The sequence below is a fragment of the Mesoplodon densirostris genome, chromosome 4, assembly GCF_025265405.1.
Source record: "Mesoplodon densirostris isolate mMesDen1 chromosome 4, mMesDen1 primary haplotype, whole genome shotgun sequence".
Taxonomy (NCBI): Eukaryota; Metazoa; Chordata; class Mammalia; order Artiodactyla; family Ziphiidae; genus Mesoplodon; species Mesoplodon densirostris.
The window spans coordinates 65,090,723-65,117,718 of record NC_082664.1 but is presented as its reverse complement, the minus strand read 5'-3'; the positions used below and the strand labels follow the sequence as shown (position 1 = coordinate 65,117,718).

General features: G+C 36.6%; 2 protein-coding genes across 6 annotated transcripts in view; one reads left to right on the top strand and one right to left on the bottom strand.

Moving 5' to 3' along the window:
* Nucleotides 1–384: 384 nt before the first annotated feature.
* Nucleotides 385–2,052, top strand: INSM2 (INSM transcriptional repressor 2). Its single transcript, XM_060098167.1, has one exon. It carries the CDS (start codon nt 385–387, stop codon nt 2,050–2,052), a length of 1,668 nt encoding a protein of 555 aa, XP_059954150.1.
* Nucleotides 2,053–4,291: 2,239 nt separating this feature from the next.
* The window catches only part of RALGAPA1 (Ral GTPase activating protein catalytic subunit alpha 1), a 234,698-nt gene continuing 211,993 nt past the window's right edge, over nt 4,292–26,996 (bottom strand). For 3 of the 5 annotated variants that reach the window (XM_060096301.1, XM_060096302.1, XM_060096303.1), the window contains 3 exons: nt 14,857–14,981; nt 14,228–14,258; nt 4,292–5,610 (listed from right to left, as the gene is read on the bottom strand). In XM_060096301.1, coding sequence (XP_059952284.1) covers nt 14,251–14,258; nt 14,857–14,981 — 133 coding nt within the window. In that variant the 3' untranslated portion in view covers nt 4,292–5,610; nt 14,228–14,250. Of the gene's footprint in view, nt 5,611–7,541; nt 7,545–14,227; nt 14,259–14,856; nt 14,982–26,996 lie in introns of all 5 variants that reach the window. The other 2 variants (XM_060096305.1, XM_060096304.1) reach the window with 2 other exon arrangements.

The window sequence follows — 26,996 nt, the reverse complement described above, 5'->3', positions numbered from 1 at the left end:
GCCCCTGGAGGCCGCTGAGGCAGGGAGTGCTGAGCTTCCTCACACTCCGCACCTTACCTTCGGGCGTCTTCGCCTGGTGGGCGGCAGGGAGGAGGCGGCTGCAGGCAGCAGCTAAGCCGGGCTCAGGGGCCCGCGCCGCCGCCGCCCGCCTCCGGGCCCCCCGCGAGCCCAGCCCCGAGACAGCCCCCCCTCCCCGCGCCCGCTCCCACTCCCGATTGGCTGGTCCGGCGAAGGCGACCCGGCGGTCCCCCGGCCCGCGTCTCAGCTATAAAGGCGGAGGACACATGCCTGCGGCGGCGAAGCTCGGGCAGCAGCGGTGCTCGCCCGCTCTCAGACCCCGCGGCGCCCCCGTTACTCCTTGCCCCCGAGCGCTCCGACTCCACCATGCCTCGGGGCTTCCTGGTAAAGCGAACTAAACGGACAGGCGGCTCGTACCGAATGCGTCTAGCAGAGCGGGTCTTCCCCCTGCTGGGGCCCCAGGGGACGCCGCCCTTCCCCGAGGAGGCTTCCAGTGCCCCTCAGCCCGGTGCGGAGCGGGCGGGACCCCCAACCCCGGAGGAGGAAGCGGTCCGCGAGCTGTCGGGGTCGTCCTGTAGGGCGGCTGGGGTGAGCCCAGGGGCGGGCGGGAGGGAAGGCGCGGAGTGGAGGGCGGATGGCCGGGAGGGTCCCGGGCCCAGCCCCAGCCCCACGAAGCCGGCGGGCGCGGAGCTGCGCCGGGCGTTCATGGAGCGCTGCCTCAGCTCGCCCGTCTCCGCTGAGTCCTTCCCCGGGGGCACCGCCACCGTGGCCGCTTTCTCCTGCTCGGTGGCGCCAGCAGCAGCACCGACCTCGCGGGAGCAGTTCCTGCTGCCGCTCCGGGCACCGTTCCCGGACCCCGCGCTCCATCCGGACCCCGCGCCTCTCTCGGCCTCCCTGCACGGCCTGAAGCGGGCCACCGGCGGCGAGCGCTGCTCCAAGGCACCTCCGGGCTGCACGTCTGGGCCCGCGGCCGCTGGAGTCAAGAAGCCAAAAGCCATGAGGAAGTTGAGCTTCGCCGATGAAGTCACCACGTCCCCTGTGCTGGGCCTGAAGATCAAGGAGGAGGAGCCCGGAGCGTCGTCCCGGGGCCTGGGGGGCAGCCGCACGCAGCTGGGGGAGTTCATCTGCCAGCTGTGCAAGGAGCAGTACGCAGACCCCTTCGCGCTGGCTCAGCACCGCTGCTCCCGCATCGTGCGCGTCGAGTACCGCTGTCCCGAGTGCGACAAGGTCTTCAGCTGCCCTGCGAACCTCGCCTCCCATCGCCGCTGGCACAAGCCGCGTCCCGCAGCGGCCAATGCCGCCACAGTCTCCTCAGCCGACGGGAAGCTGCCCCCTTCGTCGACCTCGTCCTCCCCGGATTCCGGGGCTGTTGCATCTTTCCTGGCGGAGGGGAAGGAGAACAGCCGGGCAGAGAGAACTGCGGATCAGCACCCGCAGGCCGGGGACAGCTCCGGGGCGGAGCAGCACCGGGACAGCGCTCCATCACAAGGCCTCCAGGTGTTGTCCCACCCCGAGCCTTCGCTGCCTCAGGTCCCTTATACGGTGGGGGTGTTGGGGCGCCGGGTGCCTGAGCCGGGCGGGGTCAGTGCTGCCGGGGGACCCGAGATCTTCGTGTGCCCATATTGCCACAAAAAGTTCCGTCGGCAAGCATATCTGCGCAAGCACCTGGCCACTCACGAGGCGGGCTCGGCCCGCGCGCTTGCCCCGGGCTTTGGCTCCGAACGCGCTGCCCCACTCGCCTTCGCTTGCCCGCTGTGCGGGGCGCACTTCCCGTCGGCAGACATCAGGGACAAGCACCGGCTGTGGCATGCGGTCCGCGAGGAGCTGCTCCTGCCCGCTCTAGCCGGGGCGCCTCCCGAAGCACCGGGCCCAGGAGGGGCGTCCGACGGGAGTGCTCAGCAAATTTTCTCGTGCAAGCACTGCCCGTCCACTTTTTTTAGCTCCCCGGGCCTGACCCGGCACATCAATAAGTGCCACCCCTCAGAAAGTAGGCAGGTACTGCTGCTGCAGATGCCATTGCGGCCGGGCTGTTGAGGGCGAAAGACGAAGAGGCTTGAGGGTGGCCTTGGAGCAAACAGATCATGGGAATTTCTGTGGGTCTTTCTTCAACTTGCAAGTTTACCCTCTTTCCTCCCTTATTTTCTCTCCTAAAACTCCCAGTAGTCAATGTGCCGCCAGAGGAGCGGGCAGCGAAATGTAAAATCCCTCTCTAGAGCAGGTATGTATATGGTATAACCGTTCTCGGTCAAAAATGATCAGCTTTAAATCCTTTCTCACTTTCCCCATGAAAATAGGATTCCCCTGCTCTCACCAAACTCTGGAGACCCCAATGAATCCTATGTGACTTGTAATTCCTATGGAAAGTCGCAGTGAATGCGTGCATGTCTCTATCTACAAAGGATTCTAGCTACCAAAAGTGGTAGTTTTTTTTTTTTTTTTCCTCTTCTTCCTCTTGTCATCGCAGGCGCCTGTGTGGTTTCTGTCTCAATAGGGTCAGATATCTTGCATTGTATATTCTGTGAATTAAAAGTTTTGTGATTGGTGCCAAACTTACGTCGGGTGGGTGGGAAATACAAGACCTGTGTCTGTGGGCAGGAAATGTTAAGATGTTTGCGCGCTTTTGGGTGATATGAGAAATCTTGTAAACTTTCCTTTTCTCAATTATTAAGTCCACCTTAAGCTAGTGTTTGGAGGTGGGGAATAGCACCTCTTTACTGGAAGGAGTTGAGACACCCCCCAAATTCTCACCTCTAGCTCTCATGTGCAGTATTCAGGAAGATACTTTAAACCTTTCTTTAAATAGCTTTTGGGAAACATAGAACTCATTTCCTGAAGTTTGACTGTTTTAGTAGGGTTTCATCCAAATTGTTTAATGCTTCTGTTGTAATCATAATGTGTATTATATATGACACTATGTTCAGCTTAAGGAAGATGTTACTACTTCTAATCCGCTATGGAAATGAATGGCAATTCATTCAATATCCAATATTTTCTTTTCAGCTGCAACCTGGTTTTGAATTTTCTTGTATTACCATATTTAGCATACATTCTGTACCTATGCCCTAATAGCCAGTTTGGGACACTGGCTGAATATTGCTTGACAGATAGCCCATATTTGTAAGATGCTTACCACCAAATAAATGTACATAGCTGGTGCTTTGTTGTGTTCTGTGTTTGTCTTAAGAATCCCATTGAACACAGCCTAATTTTAAAAGCCTCACTTCTTATCTCCCCAAAGCCAGTATCCTGCTTTATAATCTTAGTGACCCATTTAGATAGAATACAGACAGGAGAAATTATATTTTGTAAATGAATGTAATGGTGCAGAAATAAAATGGGAAAATTTCCTCATATAGTATATATACTATGAAGTATGGCCGCATAGACTGAGCTCCAAAAGGCAAAGAATATGTACTATTCTTTAAATATTAAAGATACTTTACCACCCAAAAATGTCAACAGGAAATCTATTTTAAATATTTTCTTCTTTTTCAAAAAGCTAGTGAATAGTTTATCTGAAGATGAATAAAACGTTAACTGTGCTAATCAACTTCCGTATTTTTAAGTTGGTATTTTCACTCCATTTTGTTACATATCACCAAACCATTAGCTGTTTATTTTTTTAAAAATGAAAGCACTATAGAAATGTGTAAATAGTTACTTTATCTCTTCTGCAATTCTTCACCTTGGTTATGGGAAACTGTCTATATTGTTTAATCTTTTTCCCAGGGACTGTCTCTATCCATGTTTATCCTTTATATAAGCTTTCACGGGACTTTTTTAGTTTATTTTCTACATAGTTTCATAGGAATTTGTTTTTATTTATAAGGCAATCCAATATTTAAGTGCACAGGAACTCTGAAAGCCTGCTAAAGAAACTGTCTGTAAAAAGTTTTGTTCCTGAATGTATATTACCAAAAAAAGTAAAATTTAACAAATCAAAGAAGCATGAGGGTGAGATAAATTGATGCTTTAACCAAGTGCATTGGGGGAAGTTTCTGGCGAGCCCTTATGAAGGTGAAAAATTTCCTGTAGTTTTAATGACTGTGGTAGGGTCTCTGAGAAATAAGGTGGGGTATATCCTGAGAAGGGAATTAAAATTCATTTTTCATGATGAGCTAAGATAACCTAGGTTTATGCTTTATATCTCTCCATTAATCATACAGCCCTGCTTAAGTCTGAAAAAATATAGAAGACAAAATACAAAAGACAAATCAACACTCATGGACACGAAATGATAAGAATATTTTTATTGTATTATTAAATACCATCTTTTTTCCACTGTTACAAATTTGTAGATACTACATGAATGATGATACATAATTTATATTTTATAGTTTGCCAGTATGATGTATTTACACATGCAGTTAGTACCAATGTCATGCTACATTTCCTTAGGAGATGCCTGTTCAAAACAAAATGTGAGCAAAATGTGAGCAGCTTATCTACTGTAGGAAAATATTTCTGGAGGGTGGAATGTACACCAACCCGCACGTGCAAGTTCAGTATTAACAATATTAGATAAATTTAGACTCCTGGGTCATGTTCCCTTTTGACAATAATACACATAATTTAAGCCACACACTTATGTCAGAAAAGTTTTCTCCTTCTTTTCTCTTTTCCTACCCACCCCACCCCATTCCTCCCTTTTTGGTACTTAAGAAAGAACATAGATATACCAGGATCCAGCAGCCAATAAGGGGCCACAATCTCAAAACAGAAATGGCATTTAACAGTGATACCATTTAAAAAGCAAAACATTAGAAAAATATTTGGAAGCTAAACATGAATCAAAGTTCAGCACGGTGATTTTTCTGGTTTTTAGATATGTCATGGCATCACTGCACAGCCAAGAAATGAGACATTGCTTTGGGAAGAAAAAGTTAACGCTAAAATTATTTCAGCTGGAACTTGAGATACTAAAAGACCATTTATTTTAAGTGGTTTATTTTGATAACATAAATAATCCATACACATCCTGTGTATTAACAGATCTGCAACTATTGCTACAACTTTACAAATGCTTAAATTTAAAGATGTACATTTATTTAAAAAATTATATATTTACTGAGCCATAAAGTTGTAATGGGGCACGATAAATAAAATAATGAGACTATCTGTCCAATTATATTTTGGCTCAAAGTTAATTATGAAATTAAAAGTAAAACTACTTAGACATAATTATCTAGGGAAGGTAAAGGGTGTAGAATAAAACTCCCCACCCCCTGCCCCCTATACCGCAGCTTGGAGTGTGGGGGGAAAACCAACCGAATAAACAACCCAAATCTAAAATACTAAGCTACAAGTTATTTAAATCCAGTGTTTTCTAAAATAAATGTTCAGGAAGGAACATGCATGTTATGGCAAACACGAAGCCTGAAAGGGTTAACGCTATGTTCATGCTAAGGTGGCTACTGCTGATCACTGCTGGGCTGCTGTCTCCTTAGGATTTATTGGCTGAGCCAGAGGAACGACGCAGCTTCATGGACATGCGGCTTTTGCTAGTTCGAGGAGACATTGGTGAGGCCAGGTCAGCCCCGTCTACCTGCGTTGCTGTGGGAGTTTCACTGGGTAGAATCTCTGGGTAGGAGCCTGTGGGAAACAGCAAGAGCATTAGTGCAAGTCATCCAGCCGCTCACCCTGTAAGAAGTAACTCTTCTGCTACAGATCTGCAGCATGGATCCCAACCCTTAGTGAGGTCTTTTGAGAGGAAAGAGCAAGCCCCAAACTTGTTTGTTACGACAGTGATCTGGTGGCTCATGTCATATTAGCAAGAAAGCACCAATCATTATTTCCAGAGCCAGAACCAACCAGAGAGCTCCCCAGAAAAAGCAATGGGAAGCAAAATCTTTGGGACAGAAAGGACAGGGATCCAAAGCACCATTAGCATGCACGTAAGGGCTTAAGAAGCAGGTGAGAAGGACCAATTCCTATCTCTAGGGTACAGGGTATAATCAAGAAAAGGGCCTTCATTGCTCAAACTTGAAAACAAAACAGCACCAAACGTTTCCAAAAAGGAACTTAGCAGTATGAGACCATTATACATGCTAGGTAGTTAAATATGCTTTTAAGAAGGAGCAAGATAAATGCCCTGGGGAAGGAGGAGGACAAGAACTCTTATCTGAAAGTCAGTCAAAAAAGACAAACTGATCTCTCAAACTTAGAATTGACAAGTAATGTTTTTCTTTTCTTAAACTTTTGCAGTTACACTATCCAGTTATAGCAAGTAGATAACCAGTAGAATTAGTAAGGTATAAAAATTTGAAAGAAGCAAAACAAGTTGAAATTGGAAAATTCTTCATATCATTTATTTACAAAGTAGTTCTTCACCTTTGTACTTTATTTCTGAGTTATGACTCTCTAATTCACAGCAATACTACAGAACTTTGCACACTGTAGGCTCTTAAATATTTCATGAATAAGAAATTACATTAAAAATTAAAAACCCTTCAAGAAAACAAAAAATCTGAAAATATAACAGAATAACAAATTTTTAAAAATTCTGTATATTTTGAGGCATTTTAATCCAGATTTCCTTGGTCTTATGTACATAAAAATTATCTTTATGAGTGTCACAAACAAAGACATGTCACACAGGTTGCAGGCTTAAACTTACACAGCTCCTAACTCTGTAGGCAAACTTTTGGCATATTTGTTAGCCAGTGTAGCACCACACTGACACTTCGAGCTTGGGAATACTTATACAACTATTTCCATATAATGAAACATTTGTGCTTAAACTGAAGTTATGAATATTTATAAGGAAACATAAAACTGTTCAGTAAGGGGTACAGATCCTACTGAGTTGTCTTAGGAAATTAAGAATGTATCTCTGTAGAACACTTAAAAGTTTTTAAGGCCAAATATTATACTTAAGAACAAACATATATTGTCAAGGAAAAAACATTTTATCACTAATTCTAATCCAGGTAAATTGCCCTCCTTTCTAAAGTAACTTCTCCAACATTCTCTTTTCTAATTGAAATGAGGTTGACCTTCAAAATACAAGAAGGACATATATTTCTGTCCACCTTTACTCTTCCTGAAGATCTGAGTTGGTTCATACTGGGCCCATACTGGGAAACCTAGAGGAGAATATGAATCCACGGACCTTTTTAGGGAAGCACTGCAGATGGATGGCAGAAGGAAGGTGAAGAGCAGTAGCTCATGCTTTGCTGGTAATGCATACTATTCCCGGCCAATCATGAGAGGCCTTCCCATGGCTCTTTACCTTGAGATGGCCAATGTTTTCTAGTGGAGGTTTTGGGAGGAAGAGAACTATCACTGCATTTCTTTCTTTGTTGTGAATGAAGAAATGGAGTAGCGAGCAGAAGTGAGAAAACAAAAGAGAAGATAGATAACAGATATGAGCGACAAAGTGCAGAATTTTACAGGTGTTAACAGAGGAGTAGAGAAGACAGTAATCAGGTTTTTATTATGAAATACAATTGGGCATGCAATGCATTAGGGTGATGAGGTTTCACAATGGACAAATGCTTTGTAAATTCAAAGGTTATACTTACCCACTAACAAAACAAGTTCAAACAGGAAAAAAAGAAAAGAAAAAAAAGTCTATGAGAGATTCTTTAAACATCTACCTTTTAAAGTGTTCATTGTACTGGTGGCATGTTATGCTAACCACTCAGTCATAAAATCTCTAGGGCTGTACTGTCCAACATGGTAGCCATAGCCACATCACAGTTAATTAAATTAAAATTATAAATAAATGCAAAAAATTTATAAATAAATGCAAAAAATGAAAGTAAATAAAAATTAAAAATTTGGCTCCTTGGTGCACTAGCCACATTTAAATTGTTTAGCAGTCACATGTGGTTAGTGTCAGCCATACTGGACAGTGCAGATATAGAACATTTCCATCATCATAGAAAGTTTTATTACAGAACACTGCTTTAGAGTACGCCAAATTCAAAGAATATTTTCCTCAAAAACAGCAATTCCTCTATGTCTCCCTTACTGCCTTCAAGGTGAAACCCCCTTTCAGTCAACTGAGTCAAATCAGGCTTTTTAGTGTGTGTGGTATACAGTACCGCCTCATGTTTTAGCAAATGATGTTTGTGATAAATACTCAGCATACCCAAACTCTATAAATAATTTATGATGGATAGATCTCAATTTTAGATTTAAAGAATAATGTGATACTTACACTTCATTTCACATCCTATTCTGCCTAAGTATTGATTTATATCACCTGAGTCATAAAGAATATTGATTTATTTCTATTGATAATATATCCTCTCAAGTATAAAGTTTAAAAAGTAATTGGCTCCTATGTTTTACATATAGTATCTATTAATAACATTTTTACAGTACTCATAGACTGCTGTCTGTATCTTGATGGAATAATAAATTGATTCATATGTTGTACATTGATTACAATGAGCTATTATTACAAATAACATGATAAATATGACTTTGAGGATCTATAAAGATTGTAAAGGGGAACTCAATGCATTGTTATTTATTGTGGCTTTGATTATACTGCTTGCTGACAGGTATGACCACTTTAAAACTGCTAAAGTTACTGGACCTACAAAATACAGCCTTTAAAAATATTGTGACTTTGAAAGCAATTCTAATTAACATTGAACTAAGAGGCAGCGTCACCTTAGAAAGAGCATGGGTTAGACAGACACATGACAAGTTTGTCATGTTACTAGATGCTGGATATTGGGCAAACTAACCTGAGACGGTTTTCTTATTTGTAAAACAGAGACAATACTAGTTATTTTGCAAAGTTGTGGGGAATGAATGCCTACATATGCAACGATCCTGGCACACAGCAGGTATACAATAAGTGTAGCTATATAATAAAACTACGATAAGAGCAAACATTAATAGACTTTAGATCAAAAAAGATGAGGATTAGAAAAGAAGGGATAGAAACTAGAAATATTTTTGAAGAATATGACCACTTACAAAACATCAATTGTTAAAATGTGGAGAACACAATGTAACTGTTTAGTTCGGGGGAAAATAAAGAATATCCACTTTTATGTTAATATTCCTATAAAACATAACCTTACATTAAAGGACAGATTACCCAAATAATCTTACTGCTTTAATATTGTTAAAGGAGTTGATAAGTGATTAAGATTAGTGTGGATGCACCACTGAATGTCATAAAGTAACACATAATTTAAAATAAAACAGTACAGAAACACAGGCAAACCTGAGGTTTCGAGATATTCAAGAACTACCATTATTGCAGACTTAGAACATATCAGTCTAAGCTTGTCATATTTTATCTCCTTGCAAATGGGAAAACTGGGTTTAGAATAGATTAATTCATTTGAGTTCATGCAGATAAGAAATAGCAGAGCTAGGATTTAAATCCAGATCAGTCTGATTCCAAAGCCCGTAGTTCTCCCACGGCAACCTTAAAACTATACTAAAAATAAATAAATAATAAAAAATGATTTTTCAATGGGTGGAAAAGTAGAGCTTTCAAAATAAAATTTTTTAACAATTTCTAATTTGCAAATATGACAGGTTACTGGGCAATTTCTCTCCTCTCTCAATATCAAAAAGGGACTGAAAATATTTAGACTAAATGAGTAATTATAATACTTCAAGTACTCTGAAGTCAGACTCTGACTTTACTAGGTGACTGTTGGTAAGGTTTTTTGTTTTTGTCTCATAGAATTGCCATGAAGATTCAGTGAGAGGATGGTACTTAGCACACTGCCTGGTACTCAGTAATCGCTCAATTATTATTTTCATTACACAAATTTTACATCTGAATGAATGCTCTATATGAAAACCGAACCTAGTAATTATTGTTATAAAAGGTTAATGGATTTTATTTAAGATTAATATTATTTGCTTCTTGGTCAACAACATACAAGCCAAATTTCTAAGTTTAAAATACTGAAAAGAGAACACATTTGGCTGCTTATAATTTCAGGCTAACCTAGTGATAAATAAATATTATTTATTTTTAAAAACATTTGTTTTTAAAAACACAGTAAACAAACTTATAGCTTATGTTTTATGTTGAAGGAAACATTTTCTACTGGCACTTACAAATAATATTTAGGATATATATAAAATAACTATCTTCTGAAGAGCTACAATCTTTTCTTCCAGATCATTTCAAAGCCTGGGAAAAGGAGAAAAGTTTAATGGCTAAATTTTGATGATTCATTCCATTCAAAGATTCAAAGAGATGGGCCTGACAATCATAATACTATCTAATCTACATGTGGCAATAGAGATTTTGTGAATTAACAGCAAAACTGAGGTTAGAATTAAGGAAGATTAGACACTACTCTAGGTCTTCAAAATCACTGTTAGATTATCTCTTATTTTGATGGCATAGAAATATTTGAATCTTATTACTAATTTTTAGAAGATTTACTTAGGTAGGAACCTATACGTTTTCTAAAGGTAATCATACAAAGTGGTATGTAGTATATGTATATTTACGTATGTATACAGTGGACCCTTGAATGTAGGGGCTAGGGGCGCCAACCCTCTATATAATGTGCCTATAACTTATAGTCAGCCCTCCATACATGCAGTTCCTCCCTATAGGTGGTTCTGGTTCCTCTGTATCTATGGTTCCGCATCCACGGATTCAACCAATCTCAGATTGTGTAGTACTGTAATATATACTGATAAAAAAATGCACGTTTAAGTAGACCTGTGCAGTTCAAACCCATGTTGTTCAAGGGTCAACTGTACATGTATATGCATATGTGTGTATATATATGTATATACATGTGCATATACAGAGGGAGTCAAATACCAATCACCCCTTTAATTTTTAAATTATTGATACTAAAATCTCTAACTTAATTTGTAGAGAAACAAATCCAAAGAGAGGTACGTACTAGCTCAACTAATAGAGTATTAGCGGTAATTCTAGATATGCTACATAATAGGCATTGAATATGGCTGATGATAGTAAAAAGACATAACACTGGAAAAAAACTGGGTGTATTTTATATATATATATATTTATTTTTTATTTTTTTTTGCTATACATACATTTTCTCTGTTGTGGGCAGCACACACATTTGTGCTGGACCCGAAGGCTCACTGCACTGTTCAGGGTGTCCCCACCCCTTACTGTTGGCCGCTCTTAAGTGTGGTGTGGATAGACCAGGCTTCTTCCTCAACAGCTGTCTTTTCCCTTTTTCCAAAATTGCTGTGTCTGGCTCTGCAGATTCTCTTTCCTCCTCTTCCCTTTTTTAAATTTTTAAAATTTTTATTGGTGTATAGTTGCTTTACAACGTTGTGTGCGTTTCTACTGTACAGCAAAATGCATCAGCTATGCATGTGCATATATCCCCTTCTTTTTTGGATTTCCTTCCCATTTAGGTCACCACAGTGCATTAAGTAGAGTTCCCTGTGCTGTACAGTATGTTCTCATTAGTTATCTATTTTATACATAGCATCAATAGGGTATATATGTCAATCCCAATCTCCCAATTCCTCCCACCCCACCCCTTTCCCCCTTGGTATCCACACATTTGTTCTATGTGTGTATTTTTAATAAGAAAGATAACTTAATATTTACTGTGCACTTGCAGTAAAACAGGATCCTGTTTCTTCTTGTTGGCATTCTAGATTTTTCTTTTATTTTAAAAAAAAGAATTGGAGGGGGAGGAAAAAAAACAACTTGATTTGAAAAGACAATGTGACATTAGGGAAAAATATCTAGATTTTGAACTGCCAATATAATCTGGCCAAGAAGAGGAGTAATTTCATTTTAAAGTTTAGAGTCAGAAGAGAGGTGTTCATGAATGTTAAAAAAGAAGGTCACAGTAAAACTTTTGATATTTTCCACACACGTGCCTGACAAAGATAAAGGGATTTTTTTTTTCCTGTAATTTTTTTTTAAATAAAGGACATGAAAAATCTAATAATGTTTTAATGTAGTTATGGAAGATCAACAAAGTGTGACATCACGATATCTCCCTCAGTGACCTTAGGGATAAAAATAATTTCCCTTAAGTATCAGTCTACTGCCACAGACAGAGTCCATTTTGAGAAAATACAGTTATGAAATTTATGGATCAACTATGATATACCAAAAATGTTTTTCGTGTCTATTTAAATACTAAAAATTATCTAGAAGAACCCCCATTGGATTTCAATGTCATCACAGTTGATACATTACTGTTAACCAGGAAGTAGGTTTTAAATAAGCTTGAGCCAAGTTAAGTTTTAAGCCAAACTTAAAACAGTATGTTTCCACTACCACTGAATAGTATTATATTATAGGTTTGGTTAGAAAGAATAGATTATATCCTTTATATGATTATCGTACTGGTGTTCCTTTAAAATGTAATTTCAATTTATTGCATTAGTATTGATCAGTATTAGTTTGTATGGATGGGGTATGCATGGGATATCTAAAGTTGATTCTCAATTGCGGTTGATTCTCGATTACAAGTTAAAGTTAAAAGGAAATGGGGGACGAACAAAGGGTGTTTTGTTTGACACTTTGTCTTACCTTCAGATAAACAGAACTGATATTTAATCTAAATCTCAATGGGGCAAATCAACTTTATCATCATGTTAAAAAGTAATAATGAACCTAAAAATCTTCACACCATTATGTAATTTTTGCAAACCATAAGTCAGGTCCATATGGCTATTACATGGCCTATTTCATGTCTTCTCTCTCAACTTTGACTTACAACTTTAAAGGGACTTCTACATTTATGGGTTGGTTTGTGACAGGAAAATCAAAATCTGAGATAACTGGGAATAAAAAAATCATTCTTCAGATATCATAATGTTTTTGCTACTGTAAAGGAGTAAATATTTCCTTTTTATATTATTGTGCTGAATTGAAAAGCACTGATAAAAATTTTCATCTTTCATAACTATTAAAGTCTGCAAAAAACCATAAAAATGTATTAAGTAATACTGGAAAAGTTATTTACAGTGTTTAAAAACACCTTTTAAAAAATTCAAGTGCATGTTTCTAACAGTTCCTAAAGGCAAAGACAATTAAAAAAAATTAACCAAAGAGCCTTGACTTGGCTGCTGTATCATTCTTTACCTAATGTCTCAGAAAGTGAGACTACTACTTATTTCCCATGTTATACATCTGGCCAAATGTGCAGGATAATATGCAAAATATAAGAAGAACATTAAGAAGAGGAATATGAAGGACTCCAGCTAGTAAACAGCTACAACATGAAAACTGACAGCCTTTATACATTTAAGGGGAAAAGTTAGTCTGAACGTGGCCTTATTATCAATATTTTTCATTTGTGAAATTTATGGCTCAACTCTATGTATGGTACACAAAAGTGTTATTCATGTCTATTTTAATAATGTCTGATATTTTATCAGATATTCTCTATTATTAAAAATGAAATGTCCAGGTATACTTAACTAGTTTTTATTTTGTTGTTCATTAATTTATTTTTAGTATCTTTCTTTTACCATCTTTCTTATGCCGAGCTGAGTAATTTTAGATAGTGTCAACCCAGTCTAATATAATTTTCTCTTTGCTAGGTCTTCTATATAATTAATTGAAAGGGCTCTAAGTTTTTTTGCAAAATTATTTTTATAATGGCCAATTAAATGGTGACAGGAATGGAAGCTTTAATTTCATTGACTTTGAGAATTACAGTAATTTTTTTTGCAAGCAAATTAGGCCAGTAAAGGAGTACTGTGCCTCTTAAACTACTTATTATAAAGAAAACTTATATAATATGAAGAGAATCTGAAGGCTTATTAAGATGAACTTCAAGTATATTATATTCTCTTTTCCAGCTTCCCTTGAACATCATTAAAACAGTCATCTTTGTATTTCAGGTGCCTAGTATGGTGTGAGGCACACAACAGAATAACTATTTGATGAGTTAAGATACCCAATAACAATGCAACACATTACAAAATACAAAGACACACCATTTCAGTTCAGTAGTACTACATTTTCATGCTGAGAAACAAAAAGGTCAATACAACAAGGTGTAACTAACTTCAACCAAGGGTTCTATTATTAGTTATTTTTATCCCAGAACCAGTGTTAGTGTTTCATGCAGACCTAAGTTAGTAAGTATAATTCTGGAGGAAATTTAGTGACAATTTCTGAAATGTTTAGTATGAACCAGGGCAGTGTTAAGTTTGTTTATTAACTGAGTTACAAGCTTAGTGCTTGCTAATTTTTAAAAAAGGAAATGGGGGAAGAACAAAGGGTGTTTTGTTTGACACTTTGTCTTACCTTCAGATAAACAGAACTGATATTTAATGATCTAAAGAGGGAAAATAAAATAAATGAAACAATCATAAGGAGTGCAAAGAATTACAGAATAGGAAGGCCATGAGTCATTTATTTTCTTACTGATTTCTTCAAAATTAGTTAATTGTAAAAATGCAGTACCCTCTTATAATCTTTAAATATTACAAAATAATTTACTCTAAGTACTTCTAAATCTAGACCAATTATTTTAACTTTATTTGTAAAATTAGAGATGATAAGGCAATATTCTTGGCCATAAAATTTGATCCTCTGAAGTTGAGAGTGCCTGCTCAACTTGTATTTCTTTTGCAGATACTTCAGTAACGATTCTGTGAAACACAATAGTTACTGCCCATTAGCTCAGATAAAATGTAGTGTATGTGCTTTTATGAAGACTGTTGACTTTTAAAGGAACTGTATTTAGGTAAAAGAAAGTATAAATCAAATTTACAGGCCAAATATGAAAATAATGATGAAGAATATTTATATTTCAATGACTGGAAGTTTATTCAAGCAAGTTTTCCATTATTTTAAGAGTTTTTTAGAACAAAAGGGTATTGCATTTCAAGTTCCAATAATGAACAGTAACTAATACTTGCTTTTAATCTTACCGGCATCAGATGGTAAATGATGGTAGGGAGCTGGAGAAAAAACCTGTGCTGCAAAATCTTCAAATGTCGTTGGTTCTAAATGGTGCTGGACAATCGTTTGCAGATATCGCGCTCTCTCCTCATAGCTGATTTCCTTCAGTTAAGGATGAACTTAAATGCAGCATACATTGGGAAAGAACAGATCGCATCAAAAAGGACTACTATCACTGCTAAGCCATTACTTCTTAATAAATATAATAATTCATTAACTATTCTTGCATATCATTAAAAGTACGGCTTTTTAAAGAGAAAAAAATGTAGCTTTTAACATAAGTTTACTCTTCAGGATACCACTATACCTGGCAGCTTAACAGGAAGACATTTATTAGAAAATAATTAATAGTAAACTGTTGGAAGAAAGAAAGGTAACAGTTTACTTGGGAAAGGATTCAACTGCTATCAGGTCAGCCTAGGGCTCATCTTATCTTGTTAATCAGCTTCAATCTGCAGAAGTACTCTGAAAAGCCACGCGATAAATATTATAATGCTTAAAGTACTATGTCTGAAATTCTGTTTTTCATTTGTAATAATTTATTGTGAAAAATTCCTGCATATCATCTTTTTCTAAAATCCCTGCATTTTCCCAACAATTGTTCTCATTTTGAATGGAAGACTACTGTTGCTGTAATCCTCGAACTTAACTCCATGCAGTTAAGATAAATACACAGCTGAATCTGTATGTCAGGAAAAAATACCTAGTCAGTCATAACACTGAAACAAGCAGGAATATTTGCAGAGTCCACAGGACTCCTACATACTGTCTAACAAAGCATCTACAGGGCACTGACACTGACAGAAAAATACTGTACTTCCCTTTCACCACATTTTCTTCTCTGATATTATTGACAAGCAACCAGTACCTTGAAGTGGTGTTGCTTCTGAACAACCCACTCCAGGCTTCCTGTTTCAGCAGGCCTGATTGTGCTGTTAGCACAGAGAGGGCGAGAAAGAGAGAGAATATTTCTGTTGTTCACGAAAGCAACTATGGAAATGGCTGTCAAAATGTAGAGCAGCAGGCAGCAACATACAATTATCAGGAAAAACTCACATGCTGACTTCATGTCGTATAGTTCCTGAACTGAGAAATCAGTTAACCTTTCTTCTATAACTTTTAAAAGTTTTCCAGCTGTACTCAGTGTGCTATGTTGATAGGCTTTACCTAAGACATTTAACTAAGTGTAAAGGATAATAAAAATTTGCTTATTGGTTCTTCTTTATTCGTTGAATTTTCCCCAAAACCCATTTTAATATTTTACCCTCAAAATTCATTGTTCTCTCTTTTTAAAATTGCAATTCAATTGTTGTAGTCCTTTAGTTCCAGAGATTGTAGACCGAGTCTACAATCAAGACCAAGAAAAAATTCTGAGAGGAAGATAATTTAAAATGTTAATTCAGTGGGAGATACCATAGCCAGTTATATTTACAAAAGATTATTGATTGAGAAAAAAAAAAAAGAGTTAAAGGTAAGTCTATATTCATTATGCACTTGACTTAGACTGTGATGTCTTTTATCACCTAAATGACTTGAGTAACCTCTTCTTATACTACAATTTATTTTATGTATCAAATATTGAAATAATCTTAATTCCAATTCCTGGCAATCCATTATTTTCAATTCTGGGGTTGAACTTCAAAAGAATTTTACTCCTGAAATGGGTAGCAACAGGACAAGATGCTATATTGAAAGGATTTTATGGAAGGATCATATAGATGTTTTTGAGTGTTAACACAGAAAAGTAAGATAGCACACTTTTAAAAGAGGGTATATGGTTATAAATGAAAGGGGATGAAACTGATGGTTCAATCTAAATAATACCACATATCTCACAACTTGTTGGAAAGTACTTTTTTCATTGGGGGAGATTCACAGCTGCCGAATTTTCTGCAGTTAATAGAGTCCTTTGATTCACAGCAGTGCCCCTTGTACAAAAAATACTGGCCTTTGTGTATTACCAGAAACTAATTTTCTATTTGGCTGAAAAGGGAAAAATGGGGTTATTGCTTCTCCCTCCTACAGAGCTTTTCATTATGCCTGATGCACTCAACTTCTAAGCTCTTCTGAGAAAAAAAAATAACTGAAGAGGCAAGAGGTAGAAAAATGAGCTTGTTAGCACATTAGAAGTGAAGTATCTTGGTGGGCCCTAGAAATTCCCAGTGGTGTGTTAACTTATCACTCTATGCATGCTGGCACTGATAGTCTCCCAATTGATCACTCTCTTTTCGCACCAAAGGTGCTGCCAGGAAGCAAAGGCTGAAGGCCCACAGGAGAACAGTCTGCTATCAAAACAAGCTGTTTTTAAAAGTCTGCTTGAATGGGTAAAATGCTTCATGAAAAGTAGGGTGGAGACACCTACCTGCTTTTAAAATGCTCTACTTTCAGAGGGCCTATAAATGAAATATTTTACTTTCCCTTATTATATTTAGAGTTTACACAAAAATTAGGCAGAGAGAAAGCAAATTTAATATTTCTAAAGCAAGGAGATGATTAGAGCAAGAAATGAATATCTAGAGAAGATACAATTATTTTTTATTTTTTTTAATTTTTTGAACATCTTTATTGGAGTATAATTGCTTTACGTTGTTTAGTTTCTGCTGTATAACAAAGTGAATCAGCTATACATATATATATATTCCCATATCCCCTCCCTCTTGCGTCTCCCTCCCACCCTCCCTATCCCACCCCTCTAGGTGGTCACAAACCACTGAGCTGATCTCCCCTGTGCTATGCGGCTGCTTCCCACTAGCTATCTATTTTACATTTGGTAGTGTATATATGTCAATGTCACTCTCTCATGTCGTCCCAGCTTACCCTGCCTCCTCCCTGTGTCCTCAAGTCCATTCTCTACGTCTGCATCTTTTTATTCCTGTCCTGCCCCTAGGTTCTTAAAGATACATTCTGAAGTGTAATTCTATTTCACTATACAAAAGGAAATTCATAAAACTCTGAAGAAACCCTAATTATATAAAGCTATAGAAACTAAAATTATCTAGACATAATGTATTCATTTTGTATAAAAACACATGATGTATTTAATAAAACGGCAAAAAAATCATAATTAGAGAAAATGACGCTTTCTAAAACAATTTTTTAAAGTTCAGGTATAGGTGGCAGAGTGAAGGAAAACAATCATTAATGGTTGAATTTAAATGAAAAACTGCAACGGTTATCACAAATTAGGCAGCCCACTGTCTGAAGTTTCCTTCTGGGGGATTATTTTCAGAAAATACTGTTAGCTTAGTAAATTATTATAGACTACAGTAACTCACCTTCTAAAAGCTAAATATTCTAATTTTCCAAGTGTGATGTAGTCAAATAAATAAATAAACAACAATATGAAAGCAACCCAATCTACAGTACTTACATCTTTCCCCTTTTACTTTGGAAAACATTTATTAAGGAGATATAATGAACTCTAAGTACTTAAACAATAGTTCTCAGTCCACAAACAAGGTGTTTTTTGCGATTGAGATGATGATAAAGTTCCAAACAGTGATGTTGGCATCTGCAATGGTAACCATAGTCCAAAATAGTTAATTCCTATATCTCCTTACCATGTTAGACACTTATTCCTTAAAAGGCAGCTCTCTAGGGAAGAGTTATTAGTACCTATAAATTGAGTGGCATACGCAAACTTGATGGCTAATAACAACAGGATAGCTCAAGCTATATTCCTACTGTGATTGTGTGTTGCCACTGGCGTTGAAATTAAAAAAACTGAAATGGGTGAAATGATAAAAAGGTGACAGTAAACTTACAAATTCAGAACAAAATTTAAAGTACAAGTCTCAGTTGAATTAAGATGGTTTTTGTTGCAAATCTAAAACCCAAGCCAAAACTAGCTAATAAAAAGCCATTAGATGAAGGAGACTTTTAGCTGGTAGGAATCTTTAATATAGAACTAGCCAATCAAAAGAAATAACACACAGGTGCTGCAATCACAGCAATATAATTATCCACTAATCCTCCTTCCTTCTACTTTCTGCAAAAATAGAAATGGGGGGAAGGAATATTACCATTCTAAAAATAAGAAAAGGGAACTGAATGATTTTTATAGTACAAATAAATAGTTTAACCCAATCTGTACTTCATTAATATGAAGTTAATATCAGTATTCAATTAACTACTTTTGATTTTAAACTTATCATATGAAATAATAATGGCCCCCGTCACTGTGTCAAGACCAGCTGTTATGAAACTAGGGTTCAGTTTCAGCCCACTCCTGGAAAGAGATGCATGAATTCTCTGTGCCACAGTTTCTCTGAATGTTAAATGGGGATCCCCCCACCTGCTCCTATTTATAGGGCTGTTGAAGATAAAGGATATAAATACAAAGTAACCCAAAAGTCCCCCTACATCTGTGATGAAAAGTTATTTTGACCTTTGACTCAAGTCTTTGTAAATAGCAGGTGCTGTCTCCACTAGGACAATTTTCAATATCAGTTTAAGAAATATACCTGTGTTCACATGCAAGAACTCTGATAATATTCCTTGTTTGTGTTATTATGTACAAGAGGAACTTTTGACTTATTCTGGTAAGAGAAATCTCTAATTTCTCATGAGAAAAAACACAATATGAAGAAAAGAGACTGCAGACAGTTAATTAGAAACACTTTTTTCAACTTTACTAATGTATAGGGAGAAAAGATAAAAGGTAGATTTGGTTTTTAAAGAAGCAACAACCCTTCATTTGCCACAATAATTTTCTTAATAATACAATGTAATTTTGAACTGCTTTTGCTGTCAGAAAAGGCAAAATTTTCAGTTTTGTGATCATTAATTCCATGGCACGCCCAGGAGGTTGTATAAATACTTAGGTCCAGTGTAATTTGTGACTAGTCTCAAAGAAATAGAAATTTGTGTGTGTGTAAGTATATGTACATGTGTATATGTATGTATCTTTATGTTTGTATATATGTATGTTGTACATAGCAAGAATATAAAGTATAATTTTTCACAAAAAGGAGTTACGAAAATTACAGACAGACAACAAAGGCATATCATTGCTTAATTAATTTCCTCTTAAATTCAGGTTTAATGTTTTCTTTCCTAAACAAGAAAAAACTACCGGCTCCTTTTTAAGTAAAGGCAAAGCATGAAGTGTCTATATCTGTGCTCAATAGCATAGCCTCAGGGATTTAGGGCCCATTCTGAAATTCCTAATTTAGTAAGCACTTGCCCACACTCATATTAATGTGGTTTCTTTGCCATTTTAGCAGTCAGGAATTTCATCTCCCTTCTCTGTATACAAAATTCCAAGAACAGTAATTGCAGGAAGAGAAAGAGCTTTACCTATTAAAAATTTCTTGCAAGTACTACTTACAATATTTACAAAGTCTGTAAGATGACTGGTAGTTTGAAATTGGCTATGGTGGGAGTTTTAACATCATAGAACTCAAAAAATGCCACAAATCGAGGCCTCCTCCTGCTCTCCAGAGCCAGTTGTTAAGCATCAAGTGTGCCTCATTCCTCATGCTTGTTCTCCTAATAAACTAGTGGGAGACTAATGTCTGAGGGTGGAGGCCATGCCTTTTTATCTTTATATCTCTAGCACCTAGCACAGGGCCTAGCAGCACTCAATGATTGTTTATAAATTATAGAATGAATGAATAAAGTTGGTTTGGTAGTTGATTAGGAGCCTGTTATGCAGACAGCCCCCTTCCTCTAATCTCACTTTGGCTCCCCAGAGACAAAGCCCTTTGGGGCAAATACAGTTGGGACTCTCCTAGGATTGAACTTACAGAGAGAGTCTGGTTCCACCCCTACCCTTAATCTTGCTGACCTTCTCCGGAAGAAGAAAAAGTGAGTAAAGCACAATGTATACATATGTAAGGTGTAACATTAAAAGAAAAGTGATATTAATTTCTTAAAAAATTATAATTGCCTATAGAAGAAATTCTATAAATGCTGAAAGTAATTACAACTCATTACAATTTAGCATTGAAATAAACATTTTGCCCTATTGGTTGTGATAATTTTAGTTAGAACTAGAGGAAGGATACAACAATGATCATTGTTGTATTAATGTTTATCAATGTCAGGAAACTTAGCAAAATCAGCAAAATGTTTATTAAGCAATAAGCCTTGCCTCGAAGGAGAATACAAAGATTCGCTCAGAAAAACAAAGCTGCTGACCGGTAGAGTTCAGACTAGAACCTTCGTCATTTAATAGTCCAGTGCTCTTTCTACAGACAATCTCAATGATCTGGATTTTAGATGGGAAAAAAAAAAAAGTATAAAAGGCATTTTAGTCAGCTCAAGGATGGCCAACACAATGACTACTAGCTTTTCTAAGATTGGCAATTTTTCAAAAATCTTTGTTTATATACTAGAATATCATATGTAGTATAGTAATAAAAATCCATGGCATGATCTAAAATAAAACTGAGAAAATAAACAAACCACATTTGACTTTTTAGTTCTAAAAGGCCTTGAAGTATCTTCAAACATTCTGAGGCAGTATCATTACACAGGGTCTTGAAAACTTAATGAAAAATAAGAATTTTATTGAGATATAGAATATGGGTAGATATATTCTGCAATTACATCTGCAGGATCTAATAATTATTATTATCAGGAGTAAAGTGGCATACTTCCCTGAAATATACAGGGCAATTAAGTATCCCATGGACTAATAGGCACTGCTCATTTATAAAATAAAAGTAAACTATATTGCTTACTTTATAAAGAAGATCTAGTAAATTAATTAATACTCCATTTCTTTCCTACAGTAGCTAATTTCTTTAAGAAACATGCAGTCTAGTTCATATGCAGTAAAAATAAAATTCCCCTAAATAAATAGCATGAATCTGGGAATTATTTGTACTATGTTATTAGAAATTCTGAAAATCTGCAACAGGTTATGACCAATTATTGTGTATGATTTTTATGATGCTTTATATTAATGAAATTCTTTAGTAGTTGATACTATCTACACCATGAAGGAAAAGCTGTGATTTGTCAGAGTAGACAAAGCTGGGCTTTAATCCATCCTTTTAAGCATGCTGCCAAGTCTATATTGTTTTCACTGCGTCTCAATTAGGAGACAGGCAGGACACCTGGTACTTCTTTATCTAAGTCCCATGGGCTGCCAGATGACTCAAAATCCATAACAGGTGCTAAGGCACTGTGAGGATAGTCCTATTATTGAAAGCTGGAGCTGTATAAAATTTGGACCATATATAATTGCTCATAAATCAGTCAATTACTAAATGAAAACATTAAGTAAAAAGTTGATAAGCCCAATTCTAACAAACTTCATGTAAATACATTTAAAAAGATTAACCTTAAATAAATAGGATTAAAAATTTAAACCTACCTAAAGGTTCTGAAAATCCTTTCTGATTTAATAATCTAATAATCACCGGCAGTTTCTAAAAGGGACTAACATGATTATCAAATATGTGTATCTATTACACTTTCATGAAAGTTGTATGAAACAAAACATCTAAAAGAAAAACTAAGTTACCTGGATTTCAAATTTAATGAAATTAAAATTTTGTGCTCTCCTTCTTGGTAAGATCTGCTTGAAAATACTACCATTAAGTAATAATGAGACTTTCATAGTCAACAGAGAACTGCTTCAAAATCACTAGTATTACAGTAAGAGTTTAAAAAATATTGGGGGGAGACTAGGAACAATCACTGTGTTGTTCCTCTTAGGAACAAAAATTTCAGTACATTAAGTTGAGGAAATTAATGTCTGTGTTTGGACTAAATACTAAACTTGGGTTCTGTGAGAAGACTGCAAAAAGGAAAAAAATAACTAAGTGAAATTTTACAGTGTACAATTACTTAAGTGTTATCTCTACCTAAATGTGCACTAACTTAATTAAGATTCTGTTTAAATGCTATAATTATCAGGAGTACAAAAAAAGTGATTTATTATCATGGTAAGTAGTTACAAAGTACAGCAAACTGTCATTTAAGACAGTGTCATAGCATCTATGATAAACAGTATATTGGCTTAAACTAATGCACTATATGCCCCCTGGGAATAATAGGCTCAGAGACTGGACTTTAACATTAAAATCTACCCATTAATCTTGACTTAACTACAATCTATTCTGCAGTAAAAGGAAGAATGGGCATTCAATGAATTACTGTTTTTGAAATATTGCACTGGTGCCCATTTACTAAAATAATTTAAGGGGACATGAAGAGATGCAATACTAGTAAATCTTACTGTTGCTAATTTTATAAAACATGCATTTGATTTTCCCTCAGTTTAGCAAGAACACCCCATTTTTTTAAATCTATAGATTAAAAATTTTTTCTTAAAATATTTCTCCCTGATCCTTTGAAAGGACACGTTGCATAACTTACAATACTGCAGTATAATTTAGTCAACTTAAGTTCTGCTGAAAAAAGGAATCATCTATGGAAATATACTGTGGGGTCAGGATCCTGGGAGCTGAAAAAGCTTTAATTTTTTTAAAGTTGTAGATCATTGTTTCTTTGCATCAGAACCTCCAACTGCTTGATTAGACTGACCAGAAGAAAATGGAAAGGCCCAGAGTAGTGTTTATACAAATATCACAGCATACAATGCCTCACATAACAAAGAAACAACCCTCACATTTAAAAAAGATATCCAAAATAGAATTCAAGGAAAGACAATTATGAGTATGAGTGACTGAAATAGGCATTACCTACTCATTTAAATGATAAATCCAGTATTTAACCTTAAGATTTGCTTAGTGGATTATTTTAGCATTTGCGATTGTTATGCATAAAATTAATTTACATTTCTATATTAATATTGCTTATATGTATTCAGATGATATTTGGGAATTCTAAAAAGCACAGCATAAGCCAAATCTGTCTCTAACCTTATCTGATATATAAAATGTGCTGGTTTTAATCCACTTTCCCTTATTTTAAATTTCTGTCAAGATAACAAAACATTACTTTCATTTCATTTAAAGGTAAAAATATCATGAAGCAAACCGACTTTTGCTCTGCTATAATCTGGTGGGCTGAAAATAGATAATGGCACGTTAACAAGGAATTACTTACAGGTGGTTGCTTAAATATATTTATTTGCTTTCTTTTTGATAGTAGGTATGTGCTAAATAAAAGTCAACACGCTTATCAAAAGAATAAGTAAATGTAGAAACATCAATTCTACAACAGCTATTTTTGCTTCTTTTTTCTGAACAGCAATTAGTAAAGCAACCCCTTCCCCTCCTCCCTAGTGCCGTCAAGCTGTTCAGAGCAGTTTGCAACTCGACAATGGTACCATTGTGAATGCTCTCTGGGCTTCCTTCCCACAGAGAGTTAAATGGGCAGTTCCTGCTGCCCATGATTGGTGTCCAGTGAAATAATACTCAAGAGCCAGGTTTTATCAGCTTCACGCCAAAGAAGTGAAGCCAGGGAACCCAAGCCTTCATATCATACTGGACCATATGCCAACCCTGATGGCCCCAAAGGTTTATCACTAAGAATCAGGATCCATCATGTCCCTTGTGAAATTTCATTTCGCATACCTTATGTGAAATGCAAAGCTTCACTAAAAACTGAACCTTCTTTGCAATTGGCATGAACAGATGGACGGTAACAGTGGTTTGGCAAGCAAAAGTTAAGATTTAAATAGGCTATATTCTAGCGTTTGAGAGGAAAAGCAGTTAGAAGAAAATGGGGAGATTTGTGATCCATAGTTTAATTTTAATTCCATTATTGAGTTATTAAAAATTCAATAGCAAAATCCATATATTTAGTAAAAGGAAAATAATGGATTAAAAGCACTGCAATTCCTATGTTAAACGAGGTTAGAGTAATTTCAGCTTTACATCCTTCATTCTTTGCTCTCTGAAATCCCCAAATAGCATCTGAATCTACTGCTGTTTTTCTATTTAAATAAAGACTAGAATAAAACTTACACATTATGCAGTAGGTGTAGTTAATAATAATGTGAGCATACCAGTGCACCTTCATCACTAATATCAACAACATAGTGTTTAATAGAGAGAAAAAAAAATTCCTTTTCTAGCAAAGGTCAGAAGTTAATAAAGATGGACGTAGAGAAACTTCAAGTTTTGTTGTTTTTAGGGAACAGTCTGACAATCATCTGATACAGTTCTCCTATTTTCTTTCTGGTACACTATGATATAACCCAACTGTCCATAGATTGGCATATATGGACCATACTGTCACACTGGATTTGAGAAAACAGGTAAAATGGTGGTCCTGCTTTCTTTTCCTTTGCTATTTTTGCTGTGAAGCCAATGTACTATCAGAATAGGATAAAAAAACTTCATTTGTCAACACCATGTAAAAGTATAACAGTATGTAAAAACACGTTTTCTGAGCTCTTGCTACATGACAGACAGGCTGCTTAGTGCTTCATGTGGATAATCTCATTTAATCCTTACAACACTCCTGAGTTTGGTACTCCTTTTACAGATTAAATAAAATTAGACATAAAGACAGTGACACACTTAATAAGTGGTTCTGGACTCTGAAGCCCAGGCTGATTACCTAACAGTCAGCCTCCGCATTTTTAAATATAATTAATTTATAATTAAGGACTATAATTAAGGACAGTCCATACTTACCAATATTATCTTCTGAGGAAATGATCTACAAAAGACGGTAGATATATAAAGTTATGCAGTTTCTCAATAAACTCACTTTCTTCTAACATGAAATGGCAGCAATATTGATGGGCCTCCCTAAGAGGTTTTATAATGTTCTATCGTAATGAATGGCAAACTGCATTAGTGGAGCCAATCAATTACATTTCATTTCGTTTTGGCTCTCATACTTTTGCAACAGGTTCTTTACATTTGAGTAGTAGAACTGCAGGGATAACAAACTGTGACTAATTGAAGAATGATCATTGACTTCTGGTAATTTGTCTGATAAAGTTAAACAGAAACCCAATTCTGGCATTTACGAAAAAGTCAAATCTAAACAGATTAGAAGAAATCAAATAATATTGGTTTGGGAGGAAAGAATATTAAATCTAGGAGGAAAGTGTTTTTTAAAGATACTATTTTATTTTATAACATCCCCCCAAACATATATTTCACAATATTATATATGTATTAAATATATATATATATATATACACATAAAGCCTCAAAATATAAATTACAAGAATTAGAACAGACATGCTGCATTCCATCTACTCAAATCTCACCCTTTGAGGCCCAGATTTTCTATATATTCTTCTTCCCTGATTTTCTTACTCCAAAGTAATGACTTTTTCCTTGGAACTCTCACAGCATCTTATCTACAACCCTACTGTGACACATTTTACCTTGTGTTATAATTTTTAGTGTACATATAATTATCTCCCCTATTAAATAATAAGATTATTGAAGAGATTACCATCTGATTTGTCTCTGCATTTCTCTCAAAATTTTTACCATTACCATTTAAGTGATCAATAAATATTTTTGATAGAAGAAAAACAGTACAGTTGCATCTTTTGACCTGGTGGTGGTTAAACTGTAATTATTCACCATATAGTATATTTAGGATTTATAATCTTTTTTCAAATTATATTTTGCAGTAAGAAAGGTTAAGAAGAAAAACTTAAGAAAATTAGGACATGGGATGTGGTTAATTTTATGTCAACTTGGCTAGGCCATGGTACCCAGTTTTTGGTCAAACACCAGCCTAGATGATGTTGCTGTGAAGGTATTTTTTAGATGTGAATACCATTTAAATCAGGAGAAAAGTATATCAGATTACTCTCCATAACGTGGGTGGGTCTCATCCAGTCAGTTGAAGACCTTAGGAGAAAAGACTGAGGTCCCCAAGGAAGGCAGGAATTCTATCTCCAGATGCCTTCTGACTCAGACTGCATCAGCTCTACCCCAACTCCCACAGATTTCAGACTTGCCAGTACCCACAACCGTGTCAGCCAATTCCTTAAAATCAGTCTCTCTCTTTATGTACTTATGTATATACACACATCCCTACTGATCGTTTCTCTGAGAACCTGAATACAACATGACTATATACTGTAACTTCTGAAAATTTCTATGTATAATAAATCTCACATTAAAAAAGAAAGAGAAACAGTACATATTTGATAGCAACATATTTAACATTTATACATAGTCAAAATGTCCCTAGGATCAAAACAAATAAT

Bases quoted from the DNA above. Each gene is read 5' to 3' on its own strand.
- INSM2 (XM_060098167.1), top strand. From the start codon at position 385: ATGCCTCGGGGCTTCCTGGTAAAGCGAACTAAACGGACAGGCGGCTCG.